Source organism: Drosophila nasuta, chromosome 3 (assembly GCF_023558535.2).
Source record: "Drosophila nasuta strain 15112-1781.00 chromosome 3, ASM2355853v1, whole genome shotgun sequence".
In the NCBI taxonomy this organism is placed as follows: Eukaryota; Metazoa; Arthropoda; class Insecta; order Diptera; family Drosophilidae; genus Drosophila; species Drosophila nasuta.
In genome coordinates this window covers 32,978,128-33,001,461 of record NC_083457.1, presented here as the reverse complement: position 1 = coordinate 33,001,461, position 23,334 = coordinate 32,978,128, and the positions used below count along the sequence as shown (strand labels likewise).

At 41.5% G+C, this 23,334-nt stretch overlaps 4 protein-coding genes across 9 annotated transcripts in view; 2 read left to right on the top strand and 2 right to left on the bottom strand.

Moving 5' to 3' along the window:
- The first annotated feature begins 82 nt into the window (after positions 1-82).
- On the top strand, positions 83-8,987 carry LOC132790793 (tuberin). Of its 2 annotated transcripts, XM_060799488.1 has the most exons (16): positions 83-311; positions 390-520; positions 578-829; positions 890-1,026; positions 1,082-1,256; positions 2,477-2,683; positions 2,745-2,889; positions 3,079-3,845; positions 3,903-4,515; positions 4,936-5,135; positions 5,200-5,462; positions 6,017-8,189; positions 8,257-8,400; positions 8,461-8,631; positions 8,694-8,789; positions 8,848-8,987. In XM_060799488.1, the coding sequence occupies exons 1-16, from the start codon at positions 251-253 to the stop codon at positions 8,974-8,976; spliced, it is 5,664 nt and encodes a 1,887-aa protein (XP_060655471.1). In that variant the 5' UTR covers positions 83-250; the 3' UTR covers positions 8,977-8,987. The 2 variants fall into 2 exon arrangements, with proteins under 2 accessions (XP_060655471.1, XP_060655470.1); XM_060799487.1 differs by having other exon boundaries at positions 390-829.
- LOC132790796 (ketohexokinase) lies at positions 8,968-11,169 on the bottom strand. Of its 3 annotated transcripts, none has more exons than XM_060799496.1 (2): positions 11,063-11,169; positions 8,968-10,988 (listed from the first exon to the last, which is right to left on the bottom strand). In XM_060799496.1, the coding sequence occupies exon 2, from the start codon at positions 10,803-10,805 to the stop codon at positions 9,885-9,887; it is 921 nt and encodes a 306-aa protein (XP_060655479.1). In that variant the 5' UTR covers positions 10,806-10,988; positions 11,063-11,169; the 3' UTR covers positions 8,968-9,884. The 3 variants fall into 3 exon arrangements, with proteins under 3 accessions (XP_060655479.1, XP_060655480.1, XP_060655481.1); XM_060799497.1 differs by having other exon boundaries at positions 8,968-10,830; positions 11,063-11,158; XM_060799498.1 differs by having other exon boundaries at positions 8,968-10,827; positions 11,063-11,146.
- Positions 11,170-11,534: 365 nt separating this feature from the next.
- The window catches only part of LOC132790794 (pleckstrin homology domain-containing family G member 5), a 32,330-nt gene continuing 20,530 nt past the window's right edge, over positions 11,535-23,334 (top strand). For all 3 annotated transcript variants that reach the window (XM_060799492.1, XM_060799489.1, XM_060799493.1), the window contains exons 1-2: positions 11,535-12,019; positions 16,035-17,801. In XM_060799492.1, coding sequence (XP_060655475.1) covers positions 16,050-17,801 — 1,752 coding nt within the window. In that variant the 5' untranslated portion in view covers positions 11,535-12,019; positions 16,035-16,049. The remainder of the gene's footprint in view (positions 12,020-16,034; positions 17,802-23,334) is intronic.
- Positions 19,061-20,586, bottom strand: LOC132790797 (protein snakeskin). Its single transcript, XM_060799499.1, has 3 exons — positions 20,411-20,586; positions 19,928-20,124; positions 19,061-19,858 (listed from the first exon to the last, which is right to left on the bottom strand). Exons 1-3 carry the CDS (start codon positions 20,459-20,461, stop codon positions 19,618-19,620), a joined length of 489 nt encoding a protein of 162 aa, XP_060655482.1. The 5' UTR covers positions 20,462-20,586; the 3' UTR covers positions 19,061-19,617.

Here is a 23,334-nt window from a genome sequence, read left to right as displayed (position 1 = left end):
TAAACATATTGATAAGCAAAATAATTCAAAGTTATCGATAGAGCTATCGATGTCGTTATCACAACGACGAGAAGCAAGGAATACCGCTACTGTGAGAGCCGCTGGTTAATTTACCAGCCCAAATTGCTTATTTTCAATTATTTTTTTGTTATTTCAATTGAAACAAAAGGTTCTGCATTAGTATTAAAGATATCTGCCTAATTACTGTTACAACGTCAAGTACAACGAAAACAATAACGAAAACGACCAAATGATGAGCTCCAAGGATAAATCCAAGTTCAAAATGTTTCTAAAGACAACAAAACCCGCAGGTAACAAACAACAAAAAAAATAACCAAGTCAAGCAAGTATAATGAAAAATGTTTATTATTGCAATTGTCTCAAAACAGGGGCAGCGGGAGAGCGCACCTTGCGACCAGAATTCGAGATTGAACTGCGACCAGAGCAACCAATAGCGCAACGTTGCAAAATGCTCAAAGAACTGGGCGATCAGCATTTGCACAACATCAACTTGGACGAGGTGAGTAAGAGAGGCAGTGAGAGGGGGACAATCAAATGTAAACAAAACATTTTGCAGACATCGATTACCAAGCTGTGGCATTTGACCAATGATCTGATTGTGCCCAATAAACCGGCGGAAACGCGACAAATTGCCTTGAGCTTCTACAAGCGCCTCATACACACACAATACAAGAGCCTTACGCTGATGCGAGAAAAGTTCTTTTTGGTCATACAGAATCACGAAGCCCGCGAGGATCTGCGGCATCTGCTCAAGCTGCTGATCACGCTCACCGAGAACGGTAAAGACATCACCAACTTCGAGGAGAAGGTAACGCAGATGATGCTGAGCTACTTTTAATGCAATATTAATTCACAATTTGATTTATAGATTGGCAAATTCATGCTGCATTGGATGCCCGATGTGAAAGAGGCCCATCAGCTGTCCCCCTATCTGGACATGCTGATCAATCTGATCAAATTCAATGCAGCACATCTAGACAAAGACATTCTTGTGGGAATTGTAGAGTAAGTGATTGATTACTTATCATTTAAAAGTCATTTACTAAACGGCCTATTGCAGGAATGCCTGCAAATTGAGCTACACTGAGCCGGACGATGACATTGGGCTTCAGTGCTTGACCATTCTGGAGTTGGTAATTGGCTACACTATCTTTCCCAGCGAGACGCTGCATCAATGCATTGTCACATTGTGCTGGACTGTGAACCATGTGCGATACTGTCATGCATCCTATAAGGTAAGTTGGCTTATTAATTGGATTTATTCTGCTGTGTCATGCATAGTAGCAGCTGATTAGATCCTTGGGCATGCAGCGCAAGCAATCGAAACCAAACTGTGCAATCTTATGGCTCGTTGCACGCGTTCCATACTCCAACGCATCGCGCAACGACAGCTTGATCTCCTGCAGTGCATAGATGAAGGCGCCCACAAACGTGTCGTGCTCGCCGATAGTGTCCTCAATCTTTTGTGGCTGCTGTCCGCCCACCTTGAAGTATCTATCGTCGGCCATCAAGCAACTGGCGCCTTCCTCGTAGTTCTCATAGATAATTGTTGGTTGTTTGAGCACTGGAGGCGCGCAATCAGGGTCCAGCAGCGGCTCATCTGGATTGGGACTGGGTGTAATCTTTGGTTGTTTAGCCAGCCAACGCTTGCGCATCACCAGCAGACGTTCTCGCACCGCCCAAACAGCTTCACGTCCATTCATATAACCATAGAGCTTCAAGAAGCCATGGTGCACGATCACATAGTCTGCCATGTTGGCTAGCAGGAGTCCAAGTGGACGCTTATTGGCCAAATTCACCGAGACTATGATGTTTGCATCCTCGTTGCGTGCATTGTAATCGCGCACCGCTTGCATCATGCGGAGAGTCTCGCGTGGATTGCGCGCCTCAAAGTGTATCCATGAGTATTTCCGATAGTCGACGGCACCAACGAATTGCTGAAAGGTCAGCTCATGTTTGCGCTTTGAGTACTCCACGGTGGTGCGTGTCTCCTGGCCACGCACCACAACAATACTCTGATGCGGAGGATCGTGAGCGGTGCGCGGACAGCTCGAGATATCAATGCCCATGGCATGGAAGCTGGACAACAGATGCTCGAAGGCGCCAATGCTGCTCAACTGGCCAAGGAATTCGCATTCGGTGCCCAGACGTCGCAGCACACAACATGTGTTGGCCGCATGGCCACCAAGACGCCAGAAACCTTCTTCGGTGCGTTGCGTTACTCCTGGCGAGGGATGATCATCGCAGACCGTAATCATGTCTAGCGTGCAGCGACCCACGACGAGCACACGCCGTGGCATAGGCGGTTCAGCTGGTGGCTCTTTGGGGGGCAGGCGACGCACCTTCTTTATCGTTATGAACTCTTTAATAATTTGCTTTTTCATGGCCTAAACTGTTTAAAAATGTTTGTATAAAAAATAATGCTAACTTGATTTGGTTTTCTGTTGTTTTACAGATCATGAAGAACCTGTTGGGCACTCAGCTGGGATTTGATTCCATGAAACTGATGTGCTGCATACTCAACGATCGCTTGCAATACAGCGATGGACAGTTGCTGCGTGGCGCCGTCTTTCATCTCAACATCAACATCTTTGGCTCGAACATGATCTTCCAAGTGTCGCCCATGAATTATGCGACCAATGTGCTTAAAGGTTTCCTCAACGTAAGTTTTTTTTAAAGTTTCTAGATTCGACTTTACTTTGCTAATTCAATTAATTATTTAGGCTTTAGAGAGTCGCCAGGTGATAGTAACATACGAGGTGATTCTCAGCGTGCGCATGGTGATCACCAAGCACAAGCTGTCGGAGATCATTTGGGATCTCATCTGTGATATTATGTCGGCCATCGTAGATAACATTGAGTATTACGGTAAGTAAATGTACTTACACTCTTGCTGTCAACATTTCATGTAATCTTTTAATTATTACTATAACCATCTTAAATGCCGTATTTAGGGATTATTTTTAAACACCGCAAATTAATTCATTATAATTTAATGATCTAAGTTAACAACAAAGCAAGATCTGTATCCCTAATTAACTTCAATTTCCTTTTCAGAACGCTCTGGTGTTAACAACGATAGCTTGGCTCATCTGCAGAAGAACTTCCACGAGAACATCGACTGCATTGAGAAGCTGCTGCAGGACGAACGTGCGCCCATTCTTGGCAATGTGGATCGCATCTATGACTTGATCGAACGCGTTGCCGAGCGTCGCTCGGAGGCCTCGGTGCTGGGCTTGATCGAGTATCGCACACGTCGTGTGACTGCCACACGACCCGAATGGCTGCAGACTCTGACGCAATTTGTGCGGCGATATTATCGCATGTCCAATGTGAATGTGCGCATCAAGACCATTGAGTCGCTGGTGCAGATCATGAACCAGAATCGCTCCGGCTACGAAGAGGAAATACTCGATAGAGTCGTTGTCACGCAGCTGGCGCAAATTCATCAAGAGCCGAGTGCCCAAGTGCGTATGGCTGTGGCGCGTGCGTTGTGCAACTTTGCGGTGCATTGCGACACCAAGCGATGCATGGAACTGCTCGACATACTGGAGACCCTCATCAATCGACCCTTCGAGCACATGCGACAGGTTGCGTCTGAGGGTTTGCCCTCGGAGTTGGGCAACAGTGTCATTGTGAAGAGCGAGACGGAGATTGGAGACATTGTGGCCGCAGTCAGCGGTTTGATTGAGGTGTTTGTGGTCAAGCTACATCGTCTGCCAGCTGCGCATGCCATCAAGATATTCAATATACTCATGGATCACTTGGAATTGCACTACGATCGACCCAAGGTCTTTGAGCAAGCGAGCATAGTGCGCTTGAAGGTAAGTGAAGTGAAGCTGTTACAATAATTGTCACCTAATTCACTTGTTGCCTTGCAGATTTTCAACTGGATGCTGAAGGCGAGAGCCAATTCCTCCTATCACATTGGCTATCCGGAGGGCAATAGCGACGTGGTCAAGTTCAGTCATTATCTGGGCATCGATTCCGCCTTGCCACCACAAACACAAACCACAACCATTTCCATACGTCGCGCCTGCAAATTGATTGTGCGCTGTCTCGAACAGGACACGGACTATCAGGTCTTTCAGCTGGTCATCAAGGAGCTGCCCAAGGTGCTGCAGAACAAGGCATTGATTCAGGGCAACGACATCGAAGAGCTGGCCAAAACTTTGTTCAAAATCAACTCGAGCAGCACCAATAAGTTCAAGCGACCCACCGACGAGTTTGATGCTCTTGTTCTTCAGGCAATCGCCTCGCTGGTCATCTACTACGAGTGCATGCAGTCGACGCATCACAACAAGATCATTGCCGCTCTCAAGTCACGCATCCTCACGGGCACCTACTCGGCCAGTGTGTGCATCAACACGCTCACCATTCTGATGCTCGAGATGCCCGACGCTTTGATGCGCACCCTGCCCGATGTGCTACTCCAGATGAGCCGCATGTCCGACACCAACACAGTGGCTATACCCGTTCTGGAGTTCCTATCACGTAAGTAGTGGATATTTGAATTGAATATTAATAACTTGTGGTCGTGAAATAGGGGAAGCTTCAGGCAAGAGCAAAATTTACTAACCCTATTAGAAGCATGTGTATATCCACTAATACATTTAATGATATCCTTTCGAATCTTAGCGTCTATAGCTGACAGCACTTAAAAGTTGATGCCAAGATTTTCTACTTAAGAGTACAGCTCGAGTTTATTTCAATTTTCAATAGAACGCCTCTCACAATGTACCTTACAGACCTAGGCAAAAATGCTTGTGGTATTTAATGCTCACTTGATAATTAATTTGATTGACTAGAAGCATATTTTTGATATACTCAATCTCCTATACCGCTTAAGATATCTTCTATTTTTAATGACAAAACTGCGATCGCATACTTAATCATTTCTTTTCCCACCTCCAGTGCTGATCCATCTGTCGAATCATCTCTTCTCCAACTTCACCCCAAAGCAGAATATGTACGTGTTTGCTTTGTCGTTGACTTACACCAAACCGCATCGCTATGATCATTACACCGTGTCGTTGGCGCATCACGTCATCGCCGGCTGGTTTCTCAAGTGCAAGCTCGAGCAGCGTCGCAACTTTGTGGGCTACATCAAATCGGTAAGTTGCAGTTTAGCAGTCAATGTTTTCTCTTATTTAACAAATTTTTGTTTGCCTTTAACAGTCGATGCAATCGAATGCACAAATGTTGTACAATGATATTGTGAACATCAACTCGCTCAACGTGAATGAGGATTCATCGAATCGCAAGCGCAGCACCAGCTTAACAGAGCGTGGCAGCCGAAACAGTGCAGCGACCAGAAATGACTCTGAGATGCGTCCACTGATGAACAACAGTTTGCGCACCTTTCACGCTGAGCTCGCCGAGACTTGCTTCGATTTTCTGGAGCGTCACACGTTCTCGCCATGCCCCGCGTTGCCTAAGCGGTAAGTAAATAGATCTAATTAACATTATTTTGAATAAGTAGAATATTTTTATTGAAAATATTTACATAATGTACTAAAAATATTTACACATTTTAACAAAGTACTGTTAGTAAGGCATATAATTAGCAAAATTTAAAAATAAGACTTGTAATGCGTTGAACTAAAACAATATTTTTTGCAAATTATCGGAAATTCGTTATTTATGTAGTGACATCTTCCCTACTTAATGAAGTCGAAATGATGGAGGTTAAACTGTTCATATTTAACTTAATTGTTTTGATTGAGAAAAATTAAGTTTTAATGACAGAAACGCCTGAGGTTAGCTTAGACCGGAGAGCGGATGACCTTAAGAGGTAGATTTACAGAGAGGAAGAGCTTAGATCAAAAGACCGGTAGCAGAATCGAGTCTCGTCAAATAATTTTACCATGTTTAAACATTTTACCTATTGTTTAAACGTTTCTGAATATATCTAGTTAAATCGTCTGCTCTTAATATTTAAAAACCTATTACTAATTCATCTAATAATGCTATTAACCAACTACAATTTCCTTAGCTTGCCGGCAATTGATTATCTGCTGAAGGATGGCGTCTCGCAGACGTGGTTGGTGGGTCACAATCTAATCACCATCACCACCTCGGGCTGTCCCTCGGGTCCCACCCGCAACGGACTCTGCGAGCGTTGCACGCAGCTGGGCAAAGCGCCCAGCATCAGTCTCAACTCAAAGAACCTTAACGATGGAGCGGGACAACCAACGCTGTCGCCGGAGCAGGAGCGACGCTACACGAAGCTGAGTCTGCAGCACAGCAGCGGTAACGAGAGCGCGGGCAGCACAGAGCAAACCTCATCGTCATCGGCCTCCAATTCGGGTGCGCATCCGCATCGGCAGATCTCGAACAGTTCAACAGCATCGCTGGACACGTACTCACGACGCGGTTCCAATCCGGAGGCCAGCAATCTGGTCGAGGGTTCACACACAGGTAGCAACACATCGCTGCTGGGCAACTCGATGTCGTTGTCCACAGCCAGCATGGGTCCTGGAGGTGGCTCAATTCAAGGCTCCTTTGTGCAGCAGCCGGTGTGTGTGCGTTCCTGCACTGGCTGGGCGGAGATTTACATAAGGCGGCCGACGGGCAACATTTCGTGGATCACACGCATACAGAATCCCATAACGAGCGATTGCTTTGGCCAGGATCTGCCGTTCAACAGCATGGTATCCATGTTTCTGCCCACGTCGCATGGCGGCGTCTTTGGGCCCGACAATCTGATGCAGCCGCAACAGGAGCTGTTGCAGCAACAACAACAGCAGGAACAGCAGCAGTTGCAGCTACAAAAGGAGCAACAGCAGCAGCTACAGAAGGAGCAACAGCAGCAGGCAGCTCGCCAAGAGCCAGTAGAGGAACTGGATCAGATCACGCCAACTGCTAGCGAGATGCGTAAACGCATGATGGCCAAGGCGCGTGCTCTGCAACGCCAGGAGGAGATCCACCACTCGGTGAGCATTGCCAGCAACAGCGGCATCGGCGGCACAGCTGCCATCGATATACCCATGGCTCGCATGGCGGGCAAACGGGGCAAGGATGCAGCACTGAGCGGTTCGGTGAGCGATGGCGAGGCAGATGACGATGTGTTGGCCTTTGGCGATGCCCAGAGTCGTGCTCGCAATCCTGTGCGACGCGTCAACTCCAGTCCCGAGATGAGTTCCAGTTGGCGCCAGGCAATCCTCGCAGCCAAACCGGCTCCCTTATCCAGTATGGGTGGCGTGCTGGAGCCGGAGATGGTGCTTCACGAGCAGGAGCCACAACTGCCCGCCACGGGAGCCAAGAAGAAGAACGTGCAGTACAGCACCAAAGATATGCGCGTCAGCTGTGAGGCAATACCCGAAGAGATTGCCGGCTCCACTCCACCCCAGGCACAAGGCTTGCAACCAGCTGCCGCAGCTGGAGCGGGAGCGGGCACTTTGCCACCCAAGCAGCACTCGGCAGATGATGTAAGCAGCCAGGTGGCACAGGTGCAGACCTCCGCCTCGGCATCGTCGCTCAAGCTGGGCAAGCCACCGCTCTCACCTGGCCAAGTGGCGACGCCAGCGGCCGCTGCGCCGGCGGCAGTCAGCGCTGCCAAGCAGACGCTTGCTCCCGTGGCCGCAAAGTTGACGAGCTATGTCAATGCCTCGCTGGGATTGGCCAAATCCAACAGCAGTGGCGGCAACAACGATGGCGATTACAATAATGGAGGCGGAGATATGATGCGTGGCCGATCGAAGACCATTTCTGTGGTGCGTGAGGTGAACAATGGGAAAGCGCGTCCACCGGCGCCGGCTGTCAGCAGCTTTCGGAGCTTTGGCGCGACCAAACCACCGATAAGCGCCAAGCTGTGCATGAATCCCAGTTTTGTGTTCCTGCAACTCTACAGCACCGGGCAGCTGGAAGTCACCGAGACGCCGCTGAAGGTAGGACCCGAGCAATCCAGCGCATTGTCGCTGCTCGATCTTGTGCCGCCTTTCGAGACGCACAAGATCGGTGTGCTCTATGTGGGTCCCAATCAGTGCAACAACGAGGTGGAAATCTTGCGTAACTCTCACGGCAGCACACGCTATGTGGACTTTTTGCGCAGCATTGGCACCTTGGTTAGCCTCAAAGATGCCGAGGCGAACAATCTGTTTATTGGTCTGGACAAGAGTGGAGCCGATGGCAAATTTGCCTACATCTGGAAGGATGATATACTGCAGGTGAAGTGAAAGTTATTTCAAGCACGAAGAATTCGTTTTTATTGTTGATCTTTCATTGCTTTTGCAGGTCACCTTCCATGTGGCCACGTTGATGCCCACGAATCTACAGGATGATCCCAATTGCAACGAAAAGAAGAAGCACATTGGCAACGATTTCGTCAAAATCATTTACAACGAGAGCGGCGAGGAGTACAATCTGACCACCATATCGGTAAGATGTTCACTTCTCAAATGCTTCGATGGCATTTAAATATATTCCTTTTATTTGCAGGGCCACTTTAACTACGCCTGCGTCATTGTTGAGCCACTGGAGCTCAACTCCAATCGGGTTTATGTGAAAGCGCGTTCCGAGATCTCCAAATTTGTCTGCCATCCAGAGCCTCGCATCGTTTCCGATCGCAGTGCGCCTTTGCTCGCCCGCCAGATGGCACTTCATGCCAATGTAAGTCTTAAATTTGTTTAACAAATGCAACTCCCAAACTCATTCTCAATCTCTTCTTGCAGCTTGCCTCACTGGTCTATCAGAGCGTGCAGAAGAAGAATCCATACGCCTCGAACTGGTTGGAAAGGTTGCGCAAATTGAAGCGCTTGCGATCTCAGGTGAGGATTGATAGCAAATTTATACAATTCTTCTATTACTGACTTCCCTATTTTCCAGCTAATTGAACAACAAGTCAAGCAGCAACAAAGCAAACAGCAGCAAAGCGGCAACACTTCCAGCGGCGGCGGCATCGCTTCGTCCTCGGACATTGACGATCAGCGTGCAGACTTTACCAAATTCACATAGATTCTAGTTATTATTATACATAGTTGCTACAGACACCAGACACTCGACACATCAGATCTAGACACTGACTTGTACATTTTCGGAAAATTTATAAGCTACGAGTTGCAGAGTGGATATATCGAACCCATCTACAATACAACAACAATACATACTATTATACATATAATTTATAGCTGCATTATGTTGATAATTCTATTATATATTGGCTTTCATGTTTCGTAAAGCTTTATGATCATATATTAGCAAATTTAACGCGTTGCATTGCTATAGTTTTGAGCAATCCTAAAAGCAACGGCAATATATAAATCAGCACAAATGGATTTACTTATATATACGGAGGACAAATGAACTTCGATGCTTAATAATCTTATTATTACATTATTGAAGTGCAGAAGATATTTAAAACTGACATTTCACATCAACAAAACAGATCTTCAGAATTAGTGATCTTTAATGCCGTTAGCAATCTAAAAAATTTGTTAAATTTGCCGACTCTTTTGAATGGTTCTTCCAAAATTTTATTTCATAACAATATTTACAAATAATTAAAAAACAAAAATTGGCAAAACTATTAATTGATAAATTACTATACGCATTCATTCTTCGAGATTTTTATATACGAACACGATATACGTTAGTTGAATATGTCAAATTCCGATACATATAGCTTCAATTTGTTGATTCTCTTGTAAATTATTCTATTTTTTCATATTGTTATCTCTTTAAAATCTTTAGGATATTGCACAAGCAAAGATTTAGATATGATCCTTTTGTAGTTGAAATATTAGAAATCTCAATTGGAATGCTTAGACCACAACTTAAAAACTGTTCTGTGTAGTTTCCCATACTTAAATTATTTTGTTTAAAGCTTTTTCTACACAGTAGTTATTAATTTTATGTTCGATGGTTTAAACTTGGTCTTTCTGAATCTGGGCTATGTGATCGTAGCCATAGTCGCTGATCTTGTGTCCCGCTACACGATTGGCAAAGTCAACAGCATCAGGGAGATTTTTCTGGCTTACATACGTGGCATAGATGAAGCCAGCCATGAAGCTGTCCCCAGCTCCCAGCGTGTCCACAACTGAATCCGGCTCATGGGCGGGCACATCGCTGTAGTTGTGGAAAGAGTCGACACAGCTTGCGCCTTCCTTGCCCCAGGGACAAATAATGTTGACGCTGCTGGGTGTTAAGGCGCTGACCAAGTGCGAGCAGGCGGAGCATGCCGTCTCCCAGCCTTGGCGACTGGCCAAATCTTTGGAGAAGACAACGTAATCACACGACAGACAGAGCTTCAGATTCTTCTCATATAATGTTTCAAAATCCAACGAGATCTTGATATTAGTGTCATGAAGCGCATTATGCTGTCGCACGGTTTCGATCATCTTGATAGTTTCCTTGGGATGACGTGCCTCAAAGTGCACCCAGCCATATTCATTGAGATCGATCTTCCGAAAGTCTTCCCACGTCACATACGGATAGTTTTTGTTGCAGTGCACAATGGTGCGCGATCCCGTGTCTTGGGCAATGATCACCGACGAGAAGGGCGGATCCTTCTCCGACATGGGACAGTGTTGGACACCAATTTGACGTCGCTGCAAATCATCGAGCAGTACACGAAATCCATCCGATTTACTTAGCACGCCAAAGAAATCGACCTTGAGCCCGAGTAATCGGAGCACAGTGCAGACATTGGAGGCATTCCCTCCACGCTGCCAATTGCCATCGAGGCAGCGTTCATCGGTGTCCTCCTTGGGGAAGCTGGCGCTAATGGTGACAAAGTCGATAACTGTGCAGCCGACACACAACACTGGCTTCATTGCGGAGGCCATCGCTAATCACTTTGCTGTCTTGCTGCTGATTAAACGCAATCGAAATGTTTGTAGCTGATAGATTTCAATTGAATTTAAAATGTATGCACAATCTAATCAAGATTGCACACACACAAACACATACAATCCAGAGAGCAAGTGGAGACGTCTCGATTAATTGTTGTTTTCTATCGCCAACCGCGGCTTAAATTATATGCATTTCATAGATTTTTATATTTTACACTAATTGATGGAGGTATACTTATGCCCATACTTACCATTTATATTTTGTTGTAGCTATTTATCAAAACAAGGAACGAACATGTTTATGTTGTTTTATTATCAAATAATCTATTCCAAATGACGGTTATGCCAAACAACATAGATAATAACTGGTCACACTGTTTGTGTTGATCAGTATTCTAGTGTTGTCTAATTATGCACAACTATTTATCGCTGCAGCCGTTGGCAGCTTTTAATTTTGGTATATTTTGAGTTTCAGCTAGTAGGAGGTCGTTAACAAATCTTACCAGGGCTACATCAACAATAAATAAAACAATAAAATATTTATTACATTTTTAGATAAGATAATACCTCAATAGTAATGCAAGTTTTTCTTCTTGAGTTTTAAACTTACGCTACTGAAAATACATTTGTGACTTCACTATTTTGATTGCTCTTACGGGCATGCGCAATGCGTCACCTTGTCGCTTTCATTTACCATGCCACCAGCTGTATGGAACGCCTTTCGATCAGTTAACCGCTAGTCACCCGCGCGCGCGGAGTTCGTTCTTTGGTTGTGCGTTGTTGCGGACGTTGTTTTGCTCGCTTTTCGAACTGAAATCGGTTAAAAAAGTGCATCGAGCAAAGTTTTCTTTATATTTTTTATTCACAAATTTGCGGAGTGTGTCGTAGTGAAGGTGCCCAGGTGATAAATGAAATCAAAAAATCTAAAATCCCAACAACACGCCGGTTGTTAAGGTGAACAAAGATACTGCTGCTTTAGCTTAACTTAAGCAGTCGATGCACGCGTCGCGTTTCGGTATTTGAGAAAAGGCAACCGGCAAAGTGATGACAAATTTGAGCACAGTTTCATCTACATAATTACAAAACAAACATACATATATGTACATACAGTGTATGTAAATACATAAGTGAATGTGAATGCCAAATAAATACAAACATATGTTAAATGCAGACATACGCATGTTGTATGTAATCATTTCGATAAATATGTAAGTCCAATAAGCAAAACTTCCAATTTGAATTAAAACTGAAATGTTTAATTGCCAAAATGCGAAATGGTGTGTGTAGATAAATTATACATAAATTCACACATATGCATGCATATATGTATGTATATACAACATTAAGTTTATAATATAAACGAATAAAAAATGCGAAGCGAGGAGTGGGGAATGGATGATGAGCGTGCTTCTTCTTCTGTTGCGTTGTCACTGAAAAAAGAGCGCAAGCGGGAGAGCAGCAGCAACAGCAGCAGTTTTGGAGTATAAGTTTGTGTGTAGAGAGCTATGGGGAGAGAGAGAACGCGCGCTCGACTGTCAGCTGGTTGTCAAGTTGCGCAAGTAGCCATGCAAAATTGTAAATATGTATGTGTGCGAGTACGCATATGTATGTGTGCGTAGAACGCAAAATTTTGAAAAATACCTATGTGCGAAACGTAGCTACGTATGTGTGAGTTTATTAAGTATTATAAGTAAAGTGCTATTTGCGACTTTATTTTACATCTACGCCGTTCAGAGTCAACAAAGCTCCAATGCTAATCAAGTACATTATATATGTAGTACTTGCGTGTGTGTGCGAGTGTGTGTTGTGTATGTGTGTACATTAAATTCAAAGAGCGATTCCTGCCTGGGCTTTATGTGCGTGTTACAAAGTTTAGTTTGCTCATTGATCAGTCTCGAAATTGACCATGACTCTCTGCTGCTTCAGTGTCGGCAGCAAAATGTTAATTCAAAGCACAAACAAACATGAAAAGAATGCAAAATAAACTAATATCATAACAATATTATAGCGCAACAATGGATATCACAGTCGTACCAAAAAGTTTAACTACGAATCACTTTATATTATTACTTTTATTGATTGCAATGTAATCGTTAAGGATTATAAAAAACCCAAAATATTCTTTGGTTGTTTTTTTTAACAAGTTAGATATTATACATTTATAAATTACACTATATGTTTTTTTATATTTCTTATAGTTAGCTGTAATATATGCAATCTATAAAGAACTTACGATATTTCTATAGACTTTAGACATTAATACATTTTCAAATAGTTTTTTCTAGATACGCTATTAAATCGATGAAAAAGATAATACCTATCAATATTTATACATATTAAAGCGTTATATGTACAGATCAGTTTTGGTGAATCTTAGTCAAGTGTATGATATTTATTATAGCTGACTGTAAAGTGTTTTAGTCGTTTAAACGGTGCGACATTAGTTATCAACTTTTATGCAAAACTAAGGTCTTTTCTTTTATCAGTGAGTTGGCGATTAAAAGCTGCTACAGATGCACGAATTAGTTTTGTATTATTTGCCCTGATTACAGGGTATCTGTAGTGTCAACATGTTCCGGCCGTCAAGTAACTATGATTTCGTATTTTCGTATTTTGAGCAGTTGACAAAAATAGCATATTGCCTAGACAAGTGCATTTTTGTCTATGATTCCCCTTTGTATACTATAGAGTTTGTTGCGCTGAAATCTTATCACGCAGTTAACTGTTGTTTTTAAACTTAGTTGGAAACCGTTGTTTCAGATAACAACCACTGTATGACTCTTTGTGCTCACTCTTGTCCCTGTCATGCCACACTCCATCACTCGTTTTTGCCTTCTATCATTGCCTCGTCTCTTCCTCCCTTTCTTCCACCTCCAAAAACTCTTATCGACAGTTTTGCAACTGCGTTGCGAGTGAAACCCCGAACGCTATTCCCGAGGGTCTTAAAAACCCCAAGCGATCCTTTTAAAATAACGGAAACTGATCCAGAAGCCGTCTCAACTGCTATCAACTCTCTCTCTGTCTCTATCTCTCTGACTCTCTCTTTCTCTTTCTCCATCTGCAATTTATCTTTATGCTTGTTGTAGTGCTTTATCAAATGGGTTTCGCTTCTAACTCCACAGTAGACACATTAAAAAGCAGTAAATGACTTTATATTGTCTGGAAATTATGACTATGCAAAGTTTAATGTCTTCCAGTTACACATTAAAAATTTGCAAAGCAAATATAAAAAATGTTTCGCTATAATAATACGTTTAATAGAATACAAGATTAGCAAAATCAACAAAAACTAAGTTTGTTTAATTGTTAATAGAATCAAACTATCTTTAATTAGTATACCTTTGTAATCTTACATGGACTGACAAAAACATTCGTACACAATTTACAAAGTACATTTACTTTCCTATATATAGAATATAGTATTTATCAAACTATTGACTCTAGAGCTTCGCAGTTTGCTCACTCACATTGATTGTGCACTTTGATACCACGTACTTATTAAATATGGCCAAGAAATGGGTATAATTATCTTGATAGTCAAAGGAAGATTTACCATGAAAAATATTTTATTTAGTATACTTCTCTTTGCGTTTCTATTGATAATAATCTTAGTCAGAGTTTGCCATTAATTAATTTCAGTTATTATTCATTTGTGATTCATTTAGTATTCAACAATTTCTAAGAACGATAGATATTAAGTAAAGAAAATTACGAATAATAAAGGTATTACTAGTTTTACTGTTGCTCAATTAATAAACATTTGCATAGTGTATCGATGTCAAACCTGTTACTAAAGATCGTCTTTAACATGGAATTAAAGTTCAGCTTAACATCCACTTTTTTATTTATTGTAAAATGTTTCAAAGCGCTGTTTATAGTAATATTGATTAAAACCAGGAAATCATTTATTATAATTTATATTATATATTTGAAGTAATTTAAAAATTTTAGAATATTATAATCTTTTTTGAAGAAAAATAATATATTTCAGATTCTTTTTCTCTTACTATTTTGTATCATAATATTAAGTGCTCTGAGAGGCTTTAAGATTTTTTTATTACTTTGATTTTTGCTGAAAAATATGATTCCTATTCAATTTTTTTGATCTTAGGTGTTTTTATTTTTATTTGTTATGTAGTTAAACTAGTACAGCATTAAGCACATTTTAGGGGAAATCTCATTCAGGCTAAAACTCATATCATAAGAATATAAATCTTAAGTGTATTCTTAAAATAAAAAACAATGAAAATCATAATTGTTGGTTTCAGTTTAACACAATTATAGCATATGGGTAATTCCATGACGGAATTTGTCCCGTGCGAGACTCTTTACATTGAATATAACATAAACTGAAACAATTTTAAAAATAAAAAAAGTTTATTTTTATAGCTCTAGATAAGTACTTTAATTTTGGAATTTTCTTTCTGTTTTGTTTTCTGTTGTGATAATTGCAAAAATTAACCAATTCGTACGCACAACCAAAAAATGAACGATTTTATATATTTTATCGTAAAACAAAACAAGTTCCTAAAATCAATCTTAGCTCTAAATATAGTGCTTATCTAAAGCTTTAAGAATAACATTCACTTATTTTTAAAATTGTTTCAGCTTATGTTATTTTCACTGCAGTGCACTGCAAAAAGTCTCGCGCGGGACAAATTTCGCCATGGATTTACCCATATTCAACATTTTTTAATATTTTATCGCCATCAGTAGAATAAAATCTATGTGTTTATATGTTCGCATATTCTTCTCAAGAACTTTGTGATCAAAATACTTAATTTTACTAAAATCATCCTGAAAATAGATAGATAAGCAAAGTCTAACATAGAGAGGGTATTTTTGAGTCTACCCTACTGTCTCTTGCAGTTCATTTAGTTGGCAAAAGAAAAGTGGGGGTTATTTTTGGCCAGAGGGTATTACCTGGTACATATCGAAGTAAAGTGAGCAGACGACGACGACAAAATAAAACGAAATGAAACGCGTATCTAGGTGACTTTAGACAAGTCGCCAAATGAGATATCATTATCCACACACATATGCTATAAGGCGAGCTACTATGGACATTGGAATGTCAATTTATAGCCAACCGTAGATAAGAGATATCGCGCGTGAGAGAACGAGAGAGAGAGAGAGAGAGAGAGAGTGGGAAACTACGCTCTCTTTTATGTTCAATGAAAAATACTCAACACTAATGTTTTCTCTCTCTTTGGTTCTTTGCAGATAATTGGCAACAAAATGAATTCCAGCAAAGAGGCGAAAAGTGCTGCAAAGGGACAGAAAAAGCTACAAAAGATAAACAATAAAAAGCAGAAGCAACAACAACAACAACAGCAGCAACAACAACTAGTTAATGGAATAGCGAAAAGTGCGAAAGCAGCAACAAAAACAGACGAAGCGAAGCCCAACACTCGCAACAACAATAACAACAACAACAATAACAATAATAATAATAACAATAATATTAGCCATAACAATAACAATAACAACAGCAGCAGCAATAATAATAATCATAATCATAATAATAGCAGCATGGTGCAAAATAACAACAACAGCAACAACAACCACAACGCAGTGTCTGCAACAACAACAGGAACAACAACAACAGGACAGACAACAACAACAACAACATCGCAATCGACAAACATTACCCAAAAATTCCGAGAGCAATACGACGCCGAGCGGCGCGCTTCGTTGCAGCAACAACAACAACAACAACAACAATTAGCTGGCGAGCAGCTGCCCCTCAAGATGGAGCGTTCGAATAGCATTCGTGGCAAGTTGTCGCGCTTCATCAATCACATCACAGGAAGCAAGGAGAATCTGGCACGTCACGACGACTTCAAGGACGAGCACAAGGACAAAACGCCATTTGCTTTCACGCGCAGTCGCTCAATGATTCTTCTGCGTCGTCCCAATCGACGCAGCTTCATTGAACCCCAACTGGAACAGCTCTCCGAGGAGGCAGAGAAATCCGGTGATCCACTCTCTCCCACCTCGCCACGCAAGAATTCGCTGGCCAACGAGGATTGTTCGCCCATCCTCCGACGCAGAGCTGACACGGCAAGTTCCATAAAGACTCCGGTGAGGCGACAGTCGGCGCAGCCATCGACCTCGACGCCGCTGGAGGAATCGGAGGCGGAGTCGCCGATGGTGCGTAAGCCATCGTTGGTGTCGTTGACGCCCAGCGAGTTGGCCTACAATCCGCAGCTGAACTTCCAGAAGCGACGCTCGAGCACGTTGATTGCCTCCTTTAAGAGCACGTTCAGTGGACTCACGGGAGGAAAAGGCGACGGTGGTGGAGGAGGAGGGGGAGCAGGTGGCATTGGTGGCAGCAGCAACAGCTCGAGCAGCGATAAGAAGAAGGACAAGATGAATCCCAAGTGGAGCGCATCGCTGCAGTCGTTGCAGGCCATCGACAACATGGTGAGCTATGCCAACATGTCCTTCATCGACTACGACAAGTTCAACGGCTACGAGAAGCAGCTGGAGCGCCAAGCGTCCATCATGAGTCTCGCCGAGCAGACGCCGCCCTCGCATCTGCCCAAGCTCCCTCTGCCCGCCACCCATTCCCCCCTCGCCTCCCCCCACACGCCCACTTCCATCTGTTCCACCCAGGAGAGCACGCCCAAAACTGTCGTCATGCGTCGCAAGCGGAGCACCAGCTCCTTGGTCCAGCGACAGATCTCCACGTCGTCCCGCAACAGCAGCCACAGTTTCTACAATCTGGACACTGACTACGAGCACAATCTCGACAGGCGACAGAATGTCTACCGAGAGAGTCTCGATTCCCGCACTCTTGAGTTGTTGAATCAACGCTCTCGGAATTCTTACATTCAGGATCAACCTCTGCTCTTCGATGCTCTCAATCTTGAGGATGGTTCGGCGAGTCGTCGCTGTGCTCTGTGTGCTCAGCCCGTGACTCGTGCAAATAGCCTCAAGCGTGGTCCTCAGGATTGCGTCGACAGCGCCGGGAAACCCCAAAAACAGGTGAGTTATTACTTATTAAAGAAAGTCTAGAATTAGACTTGGACCTTTTTATTAATTAGCTATATAAAATACGAATTCCCAATGGTTTCTGTTATTATTATTGCTTTACAATCAGCAGATAAGAATTGAAAATTTATTGAACCGCGAACCGCTTTCTTTTAACAATAGAGTTTATTTATCATCTATTATTTTACCATTTTTACTATTTTCATTTCGCGTTCAGTTGTTTGTTAACGAAATATTTATGAACCCAGTTGAACCTAGTTGAAGAATGTTTCGCGACAGCTTCACTAACTGAGCTATGAACGAAAACACTCAAAGCCAGCTAAAAACTTTATAGAAATTTCGATGGATTACAGAATTTTGTAACCTAAATTTAGTTTTTTTTTTTTGGTCTTATTGTAAGAATTGGGCATTTTTCAGATTAATGTTTTGAATTTGTTCTTAAAGTGGTCTTATTTTAAGAACAAAATTTTGAAGACGAATTTTCTTAATTTTAGAAACTGGTCTTTTTTCCAGTATTGCAATCACTGGAAATTTAATTCTAAATAGTAATAATTTACTTTGATAAGTGCTTAGGAATGCCAAAAAAAAAAACTAAATTCAGAACTATAGTTATTCATTTTGAAGATGCTCCAATAGTAGCTTTGATATTTACAAATTGGATAATAAAGTCATGGATAACCATGATAACCATAACCATGACCTGGTTTAGTTAGTTCAATTTTATGGTCATAGGTTGCGTACAAAGTTTGCGCGAGAAATGCAATTACAAATAGTTTTATTAAATTTAAAATTTCAATGATAATTGAAGAAAATATTTGATTTTGAAGACATGATTCCCTTAAAAGTAAATCAATATCAATATTCTTTAATTTGAGTTAAAAACAATTTTACTTCGATGAACTTTAACAACATTTCAAGCAGTTTATTAAAAACGTAACTTTGTTGTATGGGACAACTAGAAGCATAAATTTTAAAAACTGTTCAGAAAATTAGATATTAATTGTTTCATATCACAACACTGATGTTGGGAATTACTTTAAACCTTTTTTTCTCTAAAATTAAATACGTTAAGAGTAATAAAATGATATTTTGTTGAATTCAATTGACATGATAAAAAGTAGATAAGGTCATACTATAAAGGCCAATATGAATTAATTCTTGACAGTGGAGTATTTAACAAATTTGAACTACTATAAATTACAATTTGAAAACTGACAACTCACTTTTGTTGAAAACTTGCCCATTGTGGGTGAAGTTTATGAAAATTCAGCTGCTCAGTTTAGTCAGAGAGCATTACACATTAGATCCATAACGCCTATGAGACTTGCTCGATATCGTAAATGACTAAATAACTGTAATGCAATGACCAATTTCGTTTCCTGTGAAACGTAAGCTAATGACTCACTTATGCAGTTATTACTGTAGCCGAGTGACGATTAATTGTTTCTCCTATAAAATATTGATAACAGTTTTGTGGTTTTTGTGTGTGTTGGATCTTAACAGTTTATATTTGGAAAAATGTTAAAAGCCAAACAGAATGAATTAATTATGATGTACAGTAAACGCTCGTTAAATGGTAAATGTAAGAAGTAAGTAAGAAAATTGATGCACAATTGGCTTAATTGGTATGTGTGTATGTGTGTGTGGGTTACAAACTAATTTGCACTTAGAATTAACTGAAAAAGTGTAGTAAAATTGTCAGTTATTCGTTAGCTGCCTTAATGGCTAAAGAAAGGCGCTTCAAAAGTAATGTCCATGCTTCATCCTCGTTACTCTCTCTCTATATATGTATATTTGGGATATTAATTAACTACTGTGTGTAGTCGGTGTCGCCCTTGGAGTAGTGTATGCAGGCGAGCACAGTGTCGAGGAGATAAAGTGCTCCCTCGATGACGCACAACGATCCCATGGCAATGCCCACCTGTCGCTCAGAGTTCACATACAGGAATCCCTCGTCGGACATGTAACCCTTCCAGTAGTGCAAAGCAACTCCACCGACAGCGATCCACATGAAGGTGCCCACCACATTCATGATGGTGTCACAGAGTTCCCTAGAGATAGGCGAGTGAGAGATTGCATTTAAATTGATTCTGGGAAGTGATTATAAACTATTTGCTTACCCCTTGTGCTTGGTGGTGCCAAAGGCAAAGGCAATCGTGTGGCAAGCGGTGTAGATGAAGAAACCAACCATGACGCCGGAGGCAACGATTTCCGCATCGGCGCTTTTCTCTTCATTCAAGTTCCAGGTGCCGCCAATGCCCAAGAATTCTCCGCCATCTCCCCAACGATAGAGTATGATGACGACCAAATTGATGATCTACAATATTGGGATACGAAATTCTTTAGTGTGAATCATGCTGTTGTTGTAATGAAAACACTCTTTGCTAGCCCCGCCCTTGGAAAGCTTTGACTATGCGACCCTCACACACTAAAAAAAAAATACTGGTGCTTTCAGTGCGTATGAGTAATATTACTAATACGCGCACAGTGATAAGAAAAGCAAAACGTTATCTTTCGAGCCGTATTGCTCAACACATCACATTAGTACACTTTTCATTATTCGTGAAAATTGAATCTTGCTGGGCGAATCGCAAAAAACATACCAGCTTAAGCGCTTTGATGAAGATCGAACCAATTGTCTCCACAGATACCATTGCGATGCTGTTTTATTGAATTGTTTCACACTCGGATTGATCGCTATTCTTTTTTTTGTTCTGTATTCGTTTTCGTATTCGTTACGTTGTCGCCGTCTCAAGTGAACGCCTAAAACTGAAGGCAACTTTGGAAAAAAATAAGTCAAATAGAATTTGTAGCTTTTGCAATCGCAGCGCAAACAGCGTACGCGATAAGCACCGATAACCGATAGTAGATAAGATAACTGTAGCTGCCTCGCAGGTATGCGCGATAACAGGTGTCGTTTCGAAATGGGTTACACTGAAAAAGTGCGACACACTCTATCTATCTCTCTCTTTCGCTCACATGCATTGTAATTAGTGTTGGCGTTGCGCATGCGTCGCTTATCGCATTTCGAATTGTAACGGTCGCCACGCTTATCTCACTGCCAGCCAATTATCGGCCTTTGCTTAGGTTTGTCTCTTTTGTGGTTCCTCTACACACACAGAGCAACACATACACACACACACACTCATACGCATGCATACGAAGCGAACTGAGCTATAAGCATACGGCGCGCTTTATGGGGGCATGAATCATAGCCCCACAACACAAAACCCGATGTCGAATCGAGTCTGAATGTGCAGGAAACGCTTCTCATTACGTCACCATCTACAACATCATCGCCAACATCGACGGCGCCGCTTGTTTCTTGATACAAAAATAATAATAATAATAATAAGTCGCGTCGAGTTTCGCACTGCTTGGAGTGGGCACTTAATTATTTACATACAAATATTTATGCAAATGTGTATTTATAGACACCACAAGCAGTGCACTTCATTATAGCCATTTCAATTTATGTTTATTTACCAGCACAAATACAGACTTGCCACTTCATTTATACACGCAAATATTTGTGCACATGTACATGTATTTCGAAATCAATTCAATATTAAAGTGAGGCTCTTCATTATGCTCATCAAGATTAAATTAGTTGCAAGCAGTGCAAGCAAAGTGCTAACAGTGCACTTTATATGCAAATATATTGCAGTGCAAGCAGTGTGCTAGAATTTGTATTGAATACTAATTTGATTTCCTCATTATAATTCATTTTTATTTATGAGTGTAATGAATAGGATTAGAAGGTTGCCCTTTTCAATTAATATTCTGTAAGCAAGTCACTTAATTGCTTATAGTCATTTTTATCATAACGAGCAAGGCAATTACTAAGTATGTGTTATGATTCAAGGGCAAAACATGCATACCGTTAAGCAGTGCAAGCAAGCAGTTTTCTTCCAATGGAAAGAGAAAGAGAATCTTCTAACTACCAAGCAGCTGCTATTTATAACTCCTCTGTCATTAGCTTCGCTCCCAGTCATTTAAACCAATTGTCAATAAGTGTAGCAAATAATTGCCAAAGCTGTCGCCGCTACACCAGCTGGCGCTCAATCAAATGCATGCAAGTCAAGCAAAGCAAAGTGCCGACTTTAATTTTGGAATCGCAAACAATACTACACACAATGTATCAACTGCAAGTACGTATATGTATGTATGTATATAAAGTATGTGTATGTGACTTTGCGGCTGCTGACTTTGTGTACGATGAATCACTGCAAGTCGATGTCAATACTGCAACGCTAGCGGGGAGTTGTAGTAGCTTAATCCCCCATATACGAGGGTGCATTAAAACATTGCTGACTAATTTCCGGCAATGTCGAGAGCATGTCATATGCAGAAAGTACTTTAAATTTATAAATCATTTTCAAAACTTTCCTTTTCTTTAAAATAGATGCCAGCTGTTGGTATATTATGCTCTCAAAGTTTGAAAAAAAGGGTTAACATATTACGCACTAAACCCCCCTCTTAGCTAAAAGCAACAGTAAACATTGACAGAGCGGACGACTTTGGAAGCTTTCAAGGCGTGCCAGAACAGCCAGCTTGTGAACGACTATGCGAGTTCATGGGGCCAAGCATTTGTCACGCAGCCCAAAAACTAAACTATGTATGTACGACTATATGTACATTATGTACATATTTGATGTTTGCATACGTTACACACACACATACACTCACGTAGTCGACTAGATATGAGATGTGTATATTTACTGTACAAGTTAATATGCATGATTGCTCGCTACGAAAATACCCTGCACACACTGCTTGCTTTTAATGGGCTGTGAAATAGTAGTATTCGATCGTTAAATAATACATAATAATAATAAAGTCGCAAATGTGTTTGATGTGCTCGATTGAGCCATTAAATAATTGTAAATATTTGGATTTGAGCGAAAGTATACGAATTTATAAACAAATTTGTTGTAGATAGAAAATTTGATTTCATAAATAGTATTGCCTGTTTTTATGGATCGAATACCGCATGCATACATACTAAATGAGTCTTGGGGATGCCTTCTCGCTTCTCTTACCTTTTGTTTACCTTTTCATTTACATGCCTATGCACACATACAAACTTAGCTGCATACACACTTGTATGTATTTTACATGCTGTCGCGCTCATGAATCGTAAACCGTGATTTGCTTTGACGACAGAATGAGTCAGCACAACCGCCTTTGATAGCACATGCGAGTCGCTCGAGCTTTTATATAGATATATGTATGTACATATTACAACCTCATACACACATATATACTTACCACGTTACATACCCACACACACAGTCGTATTTTGGCATAATTTTTTTGTGTGTGACAATATTCGTTGTTGTTTCTGTGAATGAAAGTAAGGTTTGTTTACATATGGCTTATCGCAGTACGCTCTCAAAAGCTTCGCACACAACCAAGACCGCGTGAGAGAGACGCACACAGACACACAGAGAGTGCGAGAGCGTTGCTAAGAGCAAACAGGCGTATTTACGTTTGACTATGAGCCTAGCACAACAACAGCTACGTG

Coding starts and splice junctions, on each gene's coding strand:
- LOC132790797 (XM_060799499.1), bottom strand. CDS start 20,461: ATGGTATCTGTGGAGACAATTGGTTCGATCTTCATCAAAGCGCTTAAG. Junction 20,125..20,410: donor TCATCAAAGCGCTTAAGCTG/GTATGTTTTTTG, acceptor CCAATATTGTAG/ATCATCAATTTGGTCGTCAT. Junction 19,859..19,927: donor GGCACCACCAAGCACAAGGG/GTAAGCAAATAG, acceptor GCCTATCTCTAG/GGAACTCTGTGACACCATCA.
- LOC132790796 (XM_060799496.1), bottom strand. CDS start 10,805: ATGGCCTCCGCAATGAAGCCAGTGTTGTGTGTCGGCTGCACAGTTATC.
- LOC132790793 (XM_060799487.1), top strand. CDS start 251: ATGATGAGCTCCAAGGATAAATCCAAGTTCAAAATGTTTCTAAAGACA. Junction 2,684..2,744: donor TGCTTAAAGGTTTCCTCAAC/GTAAGTTTTTTT, acceptor TTAATTATTTAG/GCTTTAGAGAGTCGCCAGGT. Junction 8,790..8,847: donor TGAAGCGCTTGCGATCTCAG/GTGAGGATTGAT, acceptor CCTATTTTCCAG/CTAATTGAACAACAAGTCAA.